The 19,531-nt window shown below is 41.8% G+C and overlaps 1 protein-coding gene across 1 annotated transcript in view; it reads right to left on the bottom strand.

Annotated features, from left to right (window-relative positions):
• The window catches only part of dchs1b (dachsous cadherin-related 1b), an 81,181-nt gene that overhangs the window by 16,933 nt on the left and 44,717 nt on the right, over window positions 1–19,531 (bottom strand). Inside the window, exons 5-8 of the mRNA XM_029447956.1 lie at window positions 4,643–4,831; window positions 2,618–2,849; window positions 2,158–2,394; window positions 182–1,240 (exon numbers count right to left, since the gene is read on the bottom strand). Of these exons, the coding sequence (XP_029303816.1) occupies window positions 182–1,240; window positions 2,158–2,394; window positions 2,618–2,849; window positions 4,643–4,831 (1,717 nt within the window). The remainder of the gene's footprint in view (window positions 1–181; window positions 1,241–2,157; window positions 2,395–2,617; window positions 2,850–4,642; window positions 4,832–19,531) is intronic.

Here is a 19,531-nt window from a genome sequence, read left to right as displayed (position 1 = left end):
AATTTTATTGACAAACAGAAAATCCTTAATTCCTCAAGGGGAATCATGCTGGTATTAGTGCCGCTTATGGAGTAACTACATTTCAGCCAATGTAACACAATTACAACAAACTGCTTTAAGTGTACTATTACTGTTATTCAATTCCAATGAAAAAAAGCTAAGTCATGGCGTTTATCTTCACCTGTCTGTGAGTTGATCTGAAAGTGCCTGTCTGTGTGTAGCAGCCTGTAGGTGAGTCGAGCATTTAGTCCTGCATCTCTGTCCGTTGCAGACACCCTTCCAAATCCTGTCCCTGCGAGAAGGTTCTCTCGGACGGCCAGGAACACCCTCTCCTGGCTCAGTCTTGGAGAATTATCATTTTCGTCAGTTACCGACACCCTGACTGTGGCACTGCCAGTTCTCCCGGCCCCTCCTGGGCCTGAAGTGGCCAGGACGGTCAACAAGTACATGTCTTTGACCTCTCGGTCCAGAGAGCTACGAACAAACAACCACCCACTATCTGGCATGATGCCAAAACCGGCAGCGTCACCATCAGGCCTCAGGCGGTAGGAAATAGAGGAGGAAGAAGATGAGGAGGAGCTTCTACCATTCCCAGAAGCCTCTCTGTTGAGTGCTCGAACCTGGAGGACACGTGTATTGAGAGGTGTGTTTTCCCGTAGCTCCACGCGGTAAGTCAGCGTGTCGAAATTGGGTCCTTGTGCATCTTGCGCTTGGATGTGGACCACAAGGGTGAAGGTGGAGCTAAGCTGAGGCGCTCCGCCATCCTTGGCAACCACCTGAAGGTCATAGCGTGGGATGCTTTCATATGACAGACTCCCAATCAGACGTACCTCCCCGCTGCCCCGGTCAACACCAAACGTCCTCTGGCCGCTGCTGCCTGCCGCCCCAGGAGAGATCAGGTCGAAGCTGAGCTGACCATTATGACCAGAGTCCTTGTCGGTGGCCTGAATGCTGTAGATAACAGTCCCCATTTTGGTGATCTCAGGTAAAAGCAGGGACTCTGATGAGGATGGGAGGAAGGTTGGGCCGTTGTCATTGACGTCTGAAATGGTTATTCGTACTCGGCTGGTTCCATACGCTGGAGGAGAGCCGGAGCGTGCCTGGATCTCCAGGTCAAGACTGGAGCAGGTCTCATGGTCCAGAGGAAGGGCTGTGCGAATGGTACCAGAGGAACTGTCCACTGTGAAATAGCCATCAGGGTCTCCGGAAGAGATGGAGTAGAATATATCCTTAGAAACACCTGCATAGAGGGCACAGAGAACACAAGAGTGAGAAAAAGATGGTGACAAACGGACTAGGGTTGTAAAATATCTTTAAATAGCACAAAAAAACATGTTACAATTTCCAAGAACCCAGGGTGATGTCTTCAACAAATACACAGCAAATAATTATATTTGACAAACCGGAACCAGCAAATATTTGGCATTTCTGTTATATAATTTATTTTGCTTGATGATTAATGAAACACTAGAAGGGAGGGAAAAAGTTTCAATATAATGTATACAGCCGTTGATTATCCACTGTCCTTAGCTTAATGAAAACTTACTAGACACAAAAAAAAATCACATGACAGATCCATATCCGCTTTTAGAAGATAGGGAAGTGGCGTGTTTATTATTATTGTAAGTGTTAACGAAGGGCTGGATTTACTCAAAGTGGGTGAGGGGACAGAATCACTGAAAGCTTTGTACAGTTACACAGACAGAGATGAGTGTTCCTCTGTCTACAGCACCACTGAGAACACTTTATTCTGACTCCCACTCAGAGTTACAGCCCCATCTAAATTCATTTCTCCATCAATAATACTGAGAGAAAATAAAAGTCTGGCCAGAGTGAAAATAATCCTCAGTAAAGCCCACACTGAGTGATGGATGGGATTTCTTAATGGAGTGTATGCTCTTGCTGCTTGCGTATTTGCACAACTGCTGGAGTGAGAGGTTAGACATCATGCACTCTGCAGCCCATTAGTGCATTTTTGTCCTGGTACGTGTCAGAAAGATGAAACCGGGTACAGAAAGGCACATAAAACAGGTTCCCCGTGGCATGTGAAGTAAATTGATAAAAGCAATCCTGGATTGACCAAAGTCAGAACAAGCATCAACATATAGTAGAGCAACGAAAAAATAATCGAAAATTTGACAATACAGGCGTCCTCACCTGTCTTGGTAGCAGCACGGACCACTCCCACTGCTGTCCCTCTGAGAACGTCTTCGGACACTATGAAGAAATACTGGGCCTGGTCAAACACGGGAGACGCCACAGAGCCTCCCACCACACTCACGTTTACCCTAGCATTGACCGGCGCTGTGAGACCACCGCCATCCTCAGCTGATATCACCATGGAGATTACCGTGTTGGCTTTACCATGGAGCGAGCGAGAGAGAGAAATCACACCTGTAGAGGAAAGCAGATATGTAGAGAAGATGAATTTATCGATATCCTTTTGATTTTGAAACACTCCAAAGCAAGTTTCACAGTAGCTCGTTCATGTTTTTTCAGTGTATGTGGTTGTTAGCATCCACACACACACACACACACACACAACACACAAACACACACAGACACACACACACAGACACACACACAGACACACAGACACACACACACACACACATACCTGTATCCTTGTTGAGAGTGAAGAAACCAGAGCCTCCTGCAGGTACTGTGCGGTAGGTCACCCTGCCGTTTTCCCTAGCATCAGGGTCATTCGCTGTTACCTTGACGACAGATGTTCCCGGGGCACTATGGGTACTGAGACTGACTGTGTAGAGGACTGGATAGAAGGTGGGCCGGTTGTCATTGATGTCCACCACCAAGACCCGCACACGTGCTACTGAGCTCAGGCCACCCTGGAAAAAGAAACGATTGGGATTAGATTCAAGATGTTTGCATTACAATATGATGTTAGCAGAGTACACAAGTCACATCAGAAAGTACCAATGCTGTAAAAATATTATGGACCTTAATAACTGGTCTAGACAAAGGGAGGCTAAATCATAAGAATAGTTATTTTAGTTAAACCACATCCCTCCCTCCCTCCCTTCCTGCACTGTATATCCCCGAAGACAACATTCAATTAGTTTTTTTATCCTTTGGTGAAAAGCGACATACCAGAACTTTCATGTTATGAAACTTCGACAACAGATTTATGTTGCACTGTAAAGACGATGCAGCGGTTTAGGAACACAGAAATATTAGTTCTCTGTTGAAGATCCCTAAAATATGGAGCCAATCAACCATCGTACGCATTTGTCAGCGAGGAGAGTTTGCCCTCATTACACTGTATCTGCTGGCTTAGTTTTACGAGACCATTAAAAACAGGGATAGTCGAGACGGAGGGAAAAGACAGGGAAACAGGGAATGTGCTGGGCGTGGGAGAGAAGATGCATTGTGGGGGTTAGTAAATTATAGACCTGAATTCAATCTTTACCCGAGCAGGGGTAAAAAAAGAGAATAAAAAGTATAAGCACTACCCATACTATGACTAATGATAATACATTTAAAACAATGGAATGCATTCTATTTATATATGTAACCTAAGTATAGACAAGATAATGAATGCTGTATTGTTACTTATGTGGAGTTTCAATGCCTATTTCAGTGCATCCAATGTGAATAATTTATACTTATATATGTATATATGTGAATGGGTCTACTAGGAAGAGGCTAGTGCAAAGTCTGTGTAAATGTGGTCAAGTAAGGCATCGTATTTAACTTAAATTGTATCCTACAGTAATAAGGTTATTTGAATTGACTGTGTAAATGGATCTGTTTTCCTACTTCTTTACCTTTTTCCTCCCCACACTCCCTCTCTGTTTGCTCTGATTGCTTTGCCATGCTGTTGCGGTTCGCCATGATGTTTTTTGAAGACACACAGTAAGACTCAGGATGCTGTCTTCTTCAAACATGTCCCGAATGTCTCTTTGATCAGATTTATTCGAGTGCAGCTGTACACATCTATAATTTGCCTTCCGCTTGAAGCTTTGCCCAGAAGGAGCATTGCACACTCAACAGGCAATGTATTTGGTGATGGAGCAATACAAAGAAATAGTGCTTTGACGTTAGTCTAGTTTGATGTTTTGTTCTCTTTCTGTATTCTATAATAAATTAGGCTTTGATTGTACAAAAGATGCAAAGGTTAAATATTTTTTCGGGTGGGGAAAACGCTAATTTGAGTTGGATGAGAAAATCTATACCACTCTCATGTCTGTGCAGTAAATATGAAGCGGCCGCCAGCAACCAGTTAGCACAAAGACTGGAAACAGGAGGAACCAGCTAACCTAGGATCAGTTTTAAACAAAATACATCTACCAGAAACTCTAAAGGTCACCAATTACCACATTATATCTTGCTTGTGGTGTTTTATTACATTGCTGGGCTAGCTGTCTTGTTTCTCTGCATGCAGTCTTTGTGCTAAGCTAAGCTAGTCTGCGAGCAGTAGCTACATATGTATTTACAGACATAAGAGCGGTACTGTATTGATCCTTTCATCCAACTGTTAGCAAAGACAGCATAATTATATTTCCCCCAACATGTCGAACTATTCCTTTAAGGGTAGAATTGTCTGACAAGATGAAAGGATTACAGAAATTACAACTACTAATTGCTATTCCTTATAGTTTTAGAGTAGGGGTGTTCTTACTCCATCCGTTGCAGTGACGGTCAAGTCAAACTTGTCCAATCCCTCATCCCGGTCCAGAGCTGTGCTGGTGCAAATCTGGCCAGTCCCCTTGTCAATGGTGAAGTGGGTCGGTGCTGCGCTTCCAGAGCCAGAACCCAGGATGTAGGATATAGCGCCAAAGGAACCACGATCTTCATCTGTGGCTGAAACCTGAGGGAAAAGAGATACGAGGTAAGACAAGAGCGGTCCACCGGTGCCAAACGACGCGTAAGACATAAGGATTTCAAAAAGCATTGCATCAACACACCCAGCAGGTCCTAAAATGTGGGTGAAAGAAAACCTGCATGTGTCATAATTATTATATACGAGCTGAGGGCCTTTCTGTTATCACAATAATGTCCCATAATGCAGTCGCCTCACAGGCTCACATAGATCTGCAGTTGTCAAAATATCACACACCATAGCACTACTTGTTATGATTTCCAAAGTACTATAAAAACCGAGCATCTGTGAGAGCAATTCACTTTTATAAATCAAAGAAATACTGGCGAAATTTCTTTTTGGATAGATCCCCCCATTGTGTGTTTGGAAAACTGGCAAAAAGACAGGTGGTGCGGTTACCATGGATACAGAGGGTGGGAACTGACAGGTAACCTTTAGTAAAAGAGAGGAGAGTTTTGACAGAGGTTGTGAGTTTGGTTCAGCAGAGGTACTTAAATGAATGTTGGAAGGTTAAACTGGTTTTCAACTGACCTTTAAATTAGATACAGATTGACTGACTGACTCCAGGGAGATCCACTTAAACACACACCTCAGACATTAATCCTTATAACATGTTCCTCCTACAAAAGGACTTCAAACTGTCAACACAAAGGCATGCAATAGACAAAGTTATTGACCTAACCTCTGACTGTGTTGTCTCATCTGCATAATATCCTTCTTTATACTGCAATTACACACACACACACACACACACACACACACACACACGCATACACAAATATGCATTGTACTGCTCCGACCAAATCACTCATTATTATTAAAACACTCATCATTATTAAAACACTCAAACAACCATAATAAAAGAAAGACTTCCTTGCAAAACACAAAAGGGAAATGTCCTCTGTGCTCCATGGGGTCCTGCTTCTGACTGAAGTTTTACACGGGTCCATAACATTGTTTGGTGGCGTTTATGGTGCTTGTTAAAAGTAGCATTCTCCCTTCAGATCTCGAAGTCTTGAAGGCGAGCCAAGATCCAGGGGGCCTCATGACATCACATGCAGTCTTTCTAATAAGTCAACAGTAAGATATTTTCAGTGATTTCTTAGAAACTTTTAGTTTCAATTTTGTTTTTGTGCAAATACTGATTAGTTTTCGGACAAATAAATGATGTTATACCGAGTCTAAAATACGATGAAATGCTTTATGCAAAAGTCAATGTACGAAGATCAAATTATAAAAGACAAGTTGTAGGTGTCATAAGTTGTTAAGGAAAACTTAAAAAGTGGAGAATAAAGTGTCTTGAGAAAAAAGTGAGGTGCGAGAAATGATGACATTTTACTTGACACATTCGGACTAATGCAACATTTGACTTTAAACTCTTAATAGGATGACTATTCCGCATAACTACAACAACTGCGGGATGAACAGTGCGACATTATTCTCAGAACCTCATTTTGTTTTCTTTTCCAATAGTGGCTCCAATACTTATACTTCTGTATACTCTGTATACTTCTCTATGTTATTCTATTTCATCATTGTGTACTCGCCACTTTAATTTCTTGTTCATGTTCTGTAAACAAGGTAAATGTCCCCGTTGTTGGACTAATAAATGATTTTTGTTTCTGAATATTGTGTCGTAATATCCTCATAGAGTTTAAACTGCATAGACTTTCTATACATCCAGTGGCGTTGCCCTTGTGTATTCCACCACAATCAACTTCACAAAAGAGGTCTTCATTTGAAGAAGACAGACGTAAAAGGGACACATCTCTTCTGTCTGTGCTTTTTGTTTAATGATCTCATTATACGTCTGAATCCTATGTGTGAACTTGCCCTAGCCCTGAACCCCACAGAGTACAGGACCGCCATAGCAGACATCCGACAACAACCCTTCTTCCGTCCCATCAACACATGTCTTCACCATTACACCTACTTACTGGCTCTCAACAGACAGACAGAAACTCTACCACCTTGACTCGTACTGTTGCTCCTATAGGATATTAAAAGATGGGAATATTAGACCAGCTCCTCCAGGGTTTTTAGTCGTAGTATTACCGTGGCTAGACGGCTGTGATTTCAGAGGGGTCATACTGTACCGCTTCCTTTGGTCAGTGTTTACAGCTGGGGATTTTAGATAATTGCTGGGACTTCCTTCAGAGTACAGTGTTGAGGCTAATACAATCTTTTGGGATCTATGCACATGTCTGGGTGTTCGTCATATCTCTCTGACTGTCTGTGATGGATTAGCCACCTGTGGTGATGACAACTGGACAAACGTGTACATGCTAACTCACACACAGACGCTTGCATATGATGACCCCATCCTTTTCACTTAATCTAATTAAAAGGGATTTAGCACCCTTGACCGCCCACCTGGTCATAGGGTGACTTCATCGTCTCCTCTATCTTTACCTCATTGAGTCTTTTGTAGATCACAAACAAAGACAAATGAAAGGGTGCTCTTCACTGGAGCAAAACAGACATGATGATTTATTAGGTTTAAATGAAAATAACAGGGGTTGGGCACAGTATTCATAATCACGCTTGGAAATAGTTTTTAAAGGGAGGCTTGGACAGGAAAAGACTTGCAGTAGAGGCTGGGAACAAGAAGGAGAGCAGGACATTGATTCTCCACACACTTCAAAATGTTAAATCTCACAGCAGTATGGTATGGATTTTTCATGCTGGAAAAAATATGCAACACAAACAAAGGATGCACACTTTTATGGAAACCTTGAGAGCTATACAAATAAAAGATATAATGATTTGTGTTTTTACTACATAAAGGTTGCAGACTTGGTGAATGCCGAAATAGACCAAAAAAAGAACAAAGTATACAAAATCAAACCTCCAAGGCTGGACAGTTGTTTGACATTTTGAAATAGTAGCAGAAGAAAACCATATCAACCGGAAAAAACAGGAGCTTGTAAGGATCAACTCGGTCATCAGGACCTTTTCCTTTGCATATCCCCGATGTTCAGTTTACAATGAATAGGCCAGAGGGTTGGATCAAAAATGACATTTCGATTCAATGCCAAAAACTCCTCTCCCAATATTTCAGTATCCTGCATTTACGGCACTTATCTCAACTCAAATAAGTAATAGGCCAATAAGTTAATCTAATAAACACACACAGTCGACATGTCTTCTTAAATCAAGAGATCTGTTGGGCCAGACGAGGATGTTTGCCAGGGAGGAATTCCTCCCACACCAGCCAGCCAGTCTCGTTCTCTGCACACCTATTCCTCATCGTACTCTCCAGAGTTTTCCCGCTGTGCTAAACATACAACTACATAGCAACACATACACAGACAGAAGTCCATGCCTTTCAACATCTAAATCTCTCTTGCTCTTAATTGTATATGCTTGCTTGTCTGCTTGATATTTGTGGGATCTTCCACATTTACACAGAGTTTTGGATGTGGATGTCCATGGCAGGGTGGTCTAGTCGTTAAAAGGCCTGGTTTTTAACTGCAAGGTCAAAAGTTTGGTCCCAATATTTTTGTAATGCTTTGGAGCATGACACTGAACCTCTGAAGTGTGTTATTTCTGACTGTAAGTTATTTTGGATGATGCGGCATTTGCATATGCAGTTGAGAAAAAGAAAACATTCACATCCTATTCTGGTCATTATTATATTAAAAGGTCCATAATGATGGTTTTGCAAGTTGACTTTCCTACATTATTGGCCTGAACTGAAACTAATGGTTGCCTGGAAGGTGGTGAATGCCTGGAGTGTGGTTCACTTTGGAAAATGGTCTGCAGTAATACTAAGTATACACAATTTGCAGTTAATGGGCTTAAACGTGCAAAACTGCCAATGTGGTTATTTTCTGTGGGAGCTCTGATGTCGCACCTGATGTTACAAAATGCAGAAGGGTCCTATGACAGGAACATGGCTAAGGATAACTGACCAACAAACAAATAATTTAAGGCTTATAATTACTTGTAACATGCATTTTCTGACTGTACCAGCTGTGGAGTTTCCTTTTTGACTTTAAGGATATGTATTGGCCTTTCAGAGCATTTATCAGTGGACAAATCATCAAAACACAAACCGATTTAAAAATGCTGCAGTTAAGCATCTGCCAACCATCTGAACTTGTAATACACAAACGTAAATTCATCCAGCATGCTTTCAGTTTAAGATCTTCATGCAGTACTTTGATTTACCTATCATAGTAGTTCATTGACCGACTACTCTGTTAAAAGGACACAGCCTAGGTCTCACACAACACACGTCAGCCTGGTGGACTATGTGAAAAACAGTCAGGAAGAGCGTGCCGAGTATCGGATTCAGCCAGGGACTGGAGCTCTTTGTCCATAGAGAGCCATTCATCCCTGGCTGGGACAGTAGGGGAGCGATCACTCACTGGAGCATTAGCAAAGATCCAGACCTCATCATTCATTTGCCTCACTCTTCTTCACAAGCACTCTTTCTTTCTGTTTCTTTGTCTCTCTACCTTTCCACTTAGTCTTTCTCTATCGTATGCTCCCACTGTCACTCTCATTCTACCTCTGCAGATGCATAGACGGGCGTCTCTCCGAAAGTACGCTTAGATCTAAGATACACATCTTACCCCGTCGTTAACGCTCACACACATCACCCAAAGAGAAGCTGCAGAGAAGGAGTGGTCTCCTGTCTGAGAAGTGGTGCAGATTAACAGGTAGTGTCTAATGCAATGTATCCCCAGTATCCTCGTATAACGGTTCATATCTTAGGAAAAGTTTCCTACAAATATCTAGCAAACTTGTGCGATCAGTGCGCCTGCGGAAGCCCCTGCAGTGAAGAACCTGTTTTGGCAACAAAGGTACTTGGTTAAGTTTAGGAAAGATACTGGTTTGGGGGCATTACTTAAGTAGGTTTAGGGTTAGATCTACTTTTTGTAGGTACAAATACAAACTGTGTATGAGAACAGCCTGATACCAGTTAGCCAACATTTACCCCAAAACCTTCTACTGTACCGTCCACATCTTATCAAACCTCAGTGATCGACAGGTATGGCATCAACTGACTTGTTCCAAGTTTTATTTGGCTTTTACTTCTATACTGGATTATGTTTTCCCACTTTCCCTTTCTGTCCTTCATTATACTTATGGCTTTATCCCTTTTGCTGTACTGCATCACCTCTCTCCTTTCCTCTCCTCTATTCTCAGCTTCTCCAGATGTGGGCGCTGGTCCAGGTGGATCCTGCTGTTCTCTGCAGTTTGTCTCTGTAAAACATCAGTTAGTGTCGGAGGGAGTCTGCCCACGGCTTCTCGGACGCAGCTGCATCTCTGCACTTTTATAGCTTCTCATGAAAGAGAGAGAGAGAGATTCTATAGGCTTTCATAGTAAAACCTGTAAAACACAGAGTTGTCCCAGTCTAATCTACTCTTCCACTGACTGGTGCCAGGCCCAGTAATCATCATCTAAGAAGTCGTATAGGCCAAGATGGAGCTCATTATTAATGCAAATGTTGTCCCATGCAGGATAATTACGGTTTATTGCAACTCTTTTTACTTTAGTAGTATTGGTCATCAATGATATCATTTATCTAGTTACTCTGTACTCACTGTACTCTGGCTTTGAGCTACCATATATTGACTTATTCTTTGATCAGATGTTTCTTTATTTAATTCATAATGTTGGTCATTTTAGCTTTTTGCCAATTGCCTTAATTTTCTGATTCAAGTTTGGCAAGTCTGGGAGTTCCTGGTTGTTTGTTTACCATGACTGCTCATGCTTCTATCCCCATCTTGACTTATTTCTCAAATTAACTTATTGAGCACAATCTTACAATTACTGATATCAATAATGGAAGAAACTATGAAAATGTTCTAAAACAAAAAAACAGCTTTGACCATAAAAGTGCATGATAGACCTGGAGCTGGTGAACTGAATGAATCATTGTTGGATAATTGCACACAAGCTGAAGTTATTAACAACAAACTGAAACAAGAGTCTGGATTTAAAGGCAATAACTGAGCTGGAGTGTTGGGTAGACCTAAAACATTAATTGCGTTGCTCTTTTTATTTACACATTCCTTTGCTCTTCAGTGAGCTGCATTCCTCATATTAGACATTCTTAAGTCTCCAAATGAACTTCTGACTTTCTGTTGCCAATGAGTTGAGACACTATGGGTACAATTAAGATATATGGCAGGGAAGAAAAGAAGGGAGGGGAAGGTCGGAGAGAGGGGAAAATAGTTTGGCAAAGGAACAAAAGGCAGGGCTAATGATAACACGAGACCTTGAAATGGGAACGAGGAGGACCGAGGCTTCATCTCGCATCTCATTCAATCTCCATTCCTCCCTTGACCTCCCCTTTCTCTTTTAGCGTCTCCGTTCTTTTCTGTCCTCTCCCTCACTCGTTCTTTCACCACCCTATTACGGCAAGTGCTTGTTGTCTTTCATGTGGAGTTCACGGCTGGAAATGATTAGGCACATCAAACCACTGAAGGGAAGAAAAGGGAAGGGAGGTGAGAGAGACAGAGCGAGAGAGAGTGACTTCTATATTTGGAAGAAAGAATGTTAATAATATTAATGAACATAATAAGGAATGATGGCCACTAAAAAGTCTCTCTGCCTCTTTCTCTTTCTGTCTCCCACAAATGTGCACACACACACACACACACACACACACACACACACACACACACACACACACACACACACACACACACACACACACACACAAAGCAGGACACATCTGTAGATGTCTCACACTCAAAAGCTAAACAGTAAAATATACCATGGAGTTACAGCTTTAGCCAATGGAGTTGAACATGCAGACATGTGGTGTGCATTAAGAAGTTGATCTTTGGGCTGTGTCTCACGTTAAAGGACACAGAAGCTGTTGTTCAGGCATCTTCACAAGTCAAGTTATCTCACATTTATGTCTAATGTTTGGAGTTCCCCATCCCTGTAGCTGGTATCTTTTATTCCAGTTATATATGAGTCTTTCTATAATTTACCCCGCAGACACAATCCTTTAGATTTAAATGTGTAACTGAAATAGGAAATCATCAGTGGTGCAAACTCTTCTAAACTAGAAACCTCCAGAACTACAACCAATCAATTATGTCACCATTACCTCTATAGATCGAGAAGAAGCCGTCTTCTTTTCTGTAAAAAAGAGGTTGATGAATAAAGGATAAGGAGTCAACTGTGAATGGAGGTTAAAGTGAGGTCTGAGCGAGATAAAAAACTAGTTACAAGGATGGACAGAGGGCTACAGGGAACACAATGAGGGATGGCATCACCTTACTGGACTCTGAGGAGTGATAAGAGACGCATGGAGGATTTAGATGGTAGCGATCATATCTTGTGCAAAGCAGCTGCAATGTAGCAACCCTTAACCCGGGATGTGCATTTGTGTGTGTGCTGTATACTGTATGTGTGTGTGCCAGTGCCCCCATCCCTTGAAGATTGTTTTCAAAGTGAATCATGTGGGTCTTGAGTGACAGCTGGCCTAATCAGCGCTGAAATCAACCCTATTTTTTACTTACTGTTAAATATTTATAGCCGTTTAAACCCTGTCTCTGTCTGTGTCCTCAGTGAGACTATAGCTGGTGCAGCAGCTGCTAGCAACAGAGGTGCATTTCTGTGAAATACCATAGATTTTATTGTCGCTATCTGCTAACCGGGAAGCTAATGAGTAGCTTGGGGTCAAGTGTCAAAGTTGAAGGGTGAATGTGCACGTTCACCACCCACAGAGAGAAATAAAAATTGTCACTATATATTCACGCTTGTGGTCATTAAATTGTCCTAAGTCTGCACGCGATAGAGGCAATATGGACCCTCAATTTTAAAGCATAATTAGGGTATTGCGCCCTTGTAACTGATCCTCCACCAGAAATCGCATTCGGACATCTGTGAGCTTAATGAAGCTTAACGCTGTTCCATTGTAGACAAGCAGCACAACTGTTGTTTTTTATGCATTAAGAAAACAATGTAACTCCTGCAAAAGTTAAACAAAAGCTGCTAAAACAGAGACAACAAACTGTATGACAGAAAAGTTTCCTCTTGGCCATCATCTTTGATTTACACAGTGAGGTCTGTAATATAAAGTAAGCGATGATTATCACTTTTTGTCTTCCAGTTGTAATTTAGCTCCAGAGATGAAGAGAAAACAGTAATTAAGGAGTGCGAGAGAGCACAAAGGCGGACTGGAGTTGGACCTCAGACAGTGGACTGCTCTGTGAGACTGTCTGAGCTGTTGGGTTCTTTGTAAATTGAGAGGATAAATGATTGACCGTGAGTGGCCACGGTTGCTTCGGGGACACCGCTCAGGGTAATTTTGAATCCTCTAACTAGCTAAAACGGCAGTATGTGTTTAGGAGGATGCATCTGTGTTTCTGCTGCAGCATTTCTCCCAAAATGGGAGCAGACGTGTGTGTATATATAAACGTTGGGCATTTTGGTGGTTTATCCAATAAAAACATGACAAAGAGACAGAGAGAGCGTGGAATCTGTTTTGTTTTTTTTCCTCTCCTGGGATACCACAGGATTTTATTTTCTCTTTAAAAAGTGTGTGGGACTTTCAAGACCACAAGAGTATATCATTGGGAGCAGGGACTTGAAATTTGAGGGTGTTGATGATTATTGTTCCCAATTTGTGTTTTATGTTCAAAGCATGTCAAGGGAACAGGATAAGCGGCTAGATGATGCTTCATGCTGAAGCACAAGAATCTATCTACTCTGTCGTCTGTGGGCTTTGCAAATGACCAAATGTTGTGTTATGACACCCAATCTACGTGTGTGTGTGTGTGTGTGTGTGTGTGTGTGTGTGTGTGTGTGTGTGTGTGTGTGTGCGCAGACACAGTGAGTAGTTATGGGTATTGATTAGTCCATCTGTGAGCGCAAAAAACACATAAAAGAGGAGATCAATTGATGTGAACCATCTATGATGAACACAGCTGCAGAACGTCAATGTCAATTTCCTCCAGAGATATAAAAAAAATAAAAAAAATCTAAATAAGAATTTTTCATTAGCAAGACTTAAAAGTCTTATCAAAATAGAGACAACATGTTTGAAAGATGTTAGTTTAAAGCTTTGGACTGGTAGTAAATCTGGTGTTATGGATTATGTTATCTTTCTGTTTGTATTCTACGGGGAGCCTTTTCTGATAACGCTGATATTTTACAATCCTAAAATAAACCTTGTAACCTCCATCACTATATTAGTCTGAGATGCTCAGACAAGGTTTTCCAATCTGGGGCCAATGGCAAAACTCCTGCCCTCTCAACAACGTGGTTTAAGTTGACACGCAAATAGAGATAAACACAAGACCTTCTAAGCATGCTACACAAAGGTTCAGGCTTATCCATGTTGATTGCACGGCTTCGCTCCACTAAACCAAAATAGTGTATTTAAGCCTCGGCAGTCCTCCACCCATTTAGGTATGCTTCCTGGATGTGATCCCTGAGGCCCTGGGACAGTTTCATCATAGCCCTGTCAGTCCCCATGTCAACAGTGAGCTGTATCACTCAGGACAATGTGTGTAAACTAATTAACACCAGACTCCAGCCAAATGTGGCAGAATTTCAGTTGTGGCTGGTACATTTTTCTAAAAGCCACAATTGTCAATTACCATATATATCCAAAATGGGGCAGGCCAATAATTCCTATTATAATTTATTGACTTTTACTTGTATCATATTGCTTACCATTGATGTCCAAATGAATGATTCCTAGTCTTAACAAAATGAGCTATTTGAGGTTCTGTTTTACATACTGGTTGTCTAATGTGAAAATGTCAACATTTTTGGATGTATCAATTGACTGTGGCCACTAGACATTTTTCTTGTGAGGTGCTGACTTGTTTGAGCAGAGATCCTTAAAAACAAGTCACTGAAAAGCCAAAAATGTATCTCTACCACTACTCGCGCTCCACCAAAAGCTAAAAAACGGCAGTTAAAAATGGCTGACCTCATACAAACACATGAGTTAAACTCCAAAAAATCATTTGTCACTGCCGCAATGACTCCTTGTATCTTATGCCTACAGCACAGCCTTGGTTAGGGCATTGTTGTACGTTGCCAGATGGAAACCTTTAACTCAAAGACTTATTACATTATTTATCTATTACTTTCTCTCCTAGGGGCTAAGAATATAATAAATCTAGCCAAACTTAAAGTTAAAGGATTCTACACTGACATGTTTCCAATTCAAACTAAATCATAGCTTTATAAAGTAAATCTGATTGAAACCAAGTCCCCCTCTGTAGAACAGCAGGCTTTTTTATAGATGCATGCAGGCTTCTAGGCTAGTTAAAGCCTGATTTTCTCTATGTAAACATTTATGTTTCAGTGTCATTTTATTTTTCTATCTGTAAACCAACACGCAGCTATGTGGGAGGATCACACTAATAAGGCAGAGTGTGTTTATCATTAGAAGTAAGCTAGGCTTTATTGGGGAAAAACTAAACCACCTTTTTCTGTCCTCCAGAAATGCTCATACAAAGAGCCAATACTCATCCGTCAATATTAGGTTCAGGGATACAAACTGCAAATCTGTGCACATGAGTGTGGCATGTGTATGTGTGATCAAATCAATGTGGGTCCTAAGGGTCAAAGGTGAACCAAACTTCCAGCTGCGCCTCTCTTTCCTTGACCCCTAGAGACAAGTTTTTGTGTGTTTTTGTGTGTGTGTAACAAATCACCCCTAACGCTGCATGGATGTGTCACTGACAAAATTGGAGAAAGCAACACCTGGTATCTTTGTACAAAAGGAAAAAGTGTGGCAGCCTTGACTACAGGGAATCAAACTAATGGGTAATGTGACATTCCAGGGTTCAGCAGGGTTAATCTTTCTTTTTGTTTTCTTTTTAAGAATGGCAGATCAGCACACAGAACAGATTTAACCGGCAGTGTGTGTATGTGCATTTTCTTTCATCTTTGTCCAACTCTGCTTTTTACACCTGAATCCCTCGTCTACATCTGTAGTTTCTCCATGTCGTTTCCTCTTTCCCTTGTTCTGCCTGAGGTCAGGCAGTTAGCGACCTCCACCCTCAGGGAAGTGACAACAGTAAAAGATAGCAGGAGCACCCCCTGAGCTTTGAGCTGACATCTGGAGTTGGGTTACTCTGATAGTTGTTGACTGCAGAGAGGCACCGCAGCTCCAAACCAGAGTGAAGAACATATAACAGAGTGGATCAGTAATCCACTCCAGTAAGTATATACACTATATATATAGCATTATAAAAGTGAATGACTTAAACAAGGGTGAAACTCAGGTCAAGATAAAGGTAAACCACTAACAGGCCTGAATATTACAATAATGTCCATCTCCATGAGCTATTATTAGTCAAATTCTTCCCTGCACAATATAAACATTGGCATTTTTTGAAAGTGTTTTTGCCTGCTGCTGCTGATGCCTCAGTATTCTTGCTTCCTTACAGATATTTGCATTCTGAATGAATGCAGACATCTGTTAAGATCGTCGCCAGCTTAGAGTAATGTTGTGTAACCAAAACGCATGTGCATTCATGCGTATCTGATCCTTTCTGTTCAGGTTGTATGTTACTGTACATGCCCGTGGCCTTGTACAATATATGTCATGTGTACGACAAGGGTCAAACAACAAGCAGCAAAGATTACGACAGATAATATAGGACCTCAGACTGACAATGCAGTTAAGTTGATTGTGCAGTTAGGAGTAACAGGCCGCTATGAATGATAACTGGATTAGCCCCTCATTGACCCAGGCCTGAACCACAACCAGTGTCAAGGATGGGTCACCTGCTCGATGACCGTTGACAGAAACATATAGAGACTCTTCTGTATGCATTAACGCTCATTACCATCAGGGTCGAGGGCAAGATGAAACTAAACACAGTTAGCAAATTTAATGTTGAGATGGTTAAACTATTGGGTCCCATGCAGGACCCTGAAGCTCACAAACTCCAGATGCTACTGTGTGTTGGTGATGTAAAGACCGATAGGTACTGTTAAAACCCATACGGTAGATCTCATTAACCCACACACGCAAAAACACTCATGCACAGCATGCACTCAGACTGACACGTATACTGCTGAATGGTCTTCTTACAGTGAAAGCAATTACATCTTAATGAATTCTATTGATTAACTTTATTCTGCTGAAGGTTCAGTATCCAAACCTTTGTCTGCTTCACACACACCCACCCACACACACACACACACACCCACACACACACAAAGTATTACTTAGTTTAATTGACCCACAGAGACATAAAAAGCCTCCATGTGTATTTGTGGAGGAAGACATTAGACACTGCCTGAGGGGGTGAAAAACTAGCTTATCCTTGTTAAATTAATTTCCTGACTCTGCATATGTAACGTGAATATGAGGAAGTGGCGGGAAACACGGTCCTGATACTTAAAGCACATGTTAAATTAAAGTTTGTGTGGGACCAAAGCTTGATATCCAGAATATTATACCGTGCTACAGTAACCGTTCTGTCTTCTTCTTTGTCTTTTTCTGTTGTTCTTCCTTTAATAGGTCCTCACACTTTTCATCTCCTCTCAACAGTTTCCTGAGAGAGGAGAGAAGTTAATGGTTCCTTTGGGTCTGAAATGTTCTCTCTCATTTGTTTCTCTGTCCCTCTGATTTCATTGCAAACAAAAGACAGTCAGTGTGGACAGTGATGGCCAACAGCGAGGAACCCATCAGATTAAAACTAGCAGCCGGAGGCTGCATAAAACCCCAAACACACTTGGTAAACCAGGTTGTCAGTGATGTAGAGCATCCATTAAAGATACATTCATGTGAACAGGGGTACAACACATGTGCACAGTCTGCCTCCCAATTATCATCCCATCCTCCACGGCTAGCTCAGCCAACTGGAATTTCCAAGAAAAACAGGTTGGCTAGGCATGATGCAGCCCTGGGGTCAGAGACACGGCCAACTCCTGCCGTGAGCGAATCAGGCAGGGATGAAGGAAAGGGGAAAGAGAGAGAATGTGAGAGAAGAAAAAAAGAAGAGGGAGAAGGGGGCTAGCATTGCACACCTACATACGTGTGGAAATAAGTCTTAAATCAGCTGCATGTCCGCACTTCATCAGTTAGCTCCCTGGGAAATGACTTCTCAGCACAAAGACCCTGCAAGCACTGTAAAGTATGGTAGTAGCTCCAAACACAAACACTGCAGACATGAACTGGGCAGACAAGGCCTGAGCCACAGATTGCTCCATTGTCTCCAATACAAAACTATAAAAGCACACCACAGGTATTCAAAGGAATGTTGAATGCTTAGACAGTTGCTTTATCTGAGTGTTGGGAAACTGAAAATCTTAATTGCCTAAACAGAGGCGAAAAAGCAGAGATAAACTGGAATGAAGATTAATTTAACGCTGAATAGTCTCCAAATAGAGAGACTTTAGCTTCAAAGAGAGAAATAATGAGACTCCAGTGACTGATTAATTGAGGGGCCTTTTTTCTATCTTCATCACTCCATCTTTCCTGCAATCTGTATCTCTGCTGCTTTCATTGACTGTGCTGAATCATTACCACAGCGTCTCTGACATCATTACCGTAAAGAAAAGAAAACTAAAGTGCCGCAGTGATTACCTCATACAAAAAGTTTTAGAAAGTTCATGTTCATAGTAGATGGAAAAGCATGCACTTTCTAGAAACGTAGAAAATGGTAAAAGTTTTACTATGTCTCTGGCAGAGTGAAAATCAACAAAACAGGAGACTAGCGACAACACAGATGCTATTTCCAACATTTCCAATGCAGTCCACATCTCAGTGGACAGGATCCGGTGCACTCTGCTGTGTAAATCATGATGCACCTGTCATTGACTTTCAAGAGAGCCAAAAAGAAGGAGGTGTAAACAGAAGTCAGGACTGTAAGGGATGAAAGAAAGATTTCACTAATGGGTTTGATACTGAGAGATGAGGTGAACGTGTCGGGTACAATATGCGTCGGGGGGAGTGGAAATTGTAAGGATAAGAAGTGTGCGTGAGGAAAGGTGGATAGCAAGGGAGGTTGAGAGGGAGCTGAACTAATGTGCTGTTTAGGAGATGTGTGACAGAAGGTTTAGGAAGTCAAAGTAGAGGGGAGAGACACAAAGTCAAAGAGAATAGAGGAGAATTAACACTACTGCCAAAAAAAGATGATGACAGAATAATATTTATAGTTTTCATTTAAAGTGTGTATGATAGAACACAGCAATTGTATTTATGTGACTCTTCTTTAGAGGCACAATGTTCACCCATGAAGGAGCGGAGGACCGGCGATGAAGGTTGAGAGGTTTAGCTGCGAGTTAGAGGCGAGATTATCTTAAAGTCACGGGGTAAACAGACCTCCAACACAGTAAGCCAAGGGGTTGAAGGTAGGAGGCGCTGACTAAGATGCACTTAGCCGCACGGTAATGGGAAATGATGGGGTCCCGGCTATCACATGGCTGGTCACACCAAGGCTGCCTGGGAGAGGGGTGAGAGAGGGCGGTGGACCGGGGTTGGCGCAGATTATTACTCAGATCAAAGCGGTGTTTGAGTGGATTTGGATTTTAGAAATGGGAGGAGAACAGGGGCAGAGTGTAAGATGAAGGGAGGGCGGAGATCTGAACGTACAGTAAACAGTATTTCAAAGAGGTTAAAGTCATTGCGCACCTCAAACACATATTTAGTAAAAAAATAGGCTTAGATAGACTGCTTTCCCTCTGTAACTGAACCTCTGATTCAACATTCACCATTTCTTTCAACATGCACCTGCTAT

The sequence above is a fragment of the Cottoperca gobio genome, chromosome 14 (assembly GCF_900634415.1).
Source record: "Cottoperca gobio chromosome 14, fCotGob3.1, whole genome shotgun sequence".
Taxonomy (NCBI): domain Eukaryota; kingdom Metazoa; phylum Chordata; class Actinopteri; order Perciformes; family Bovichtidae; genus Cottoperca; species Cottoperca gobio.
This window is presented reverse-complemented; position numbering and strand designations above follow the sequence as displayed.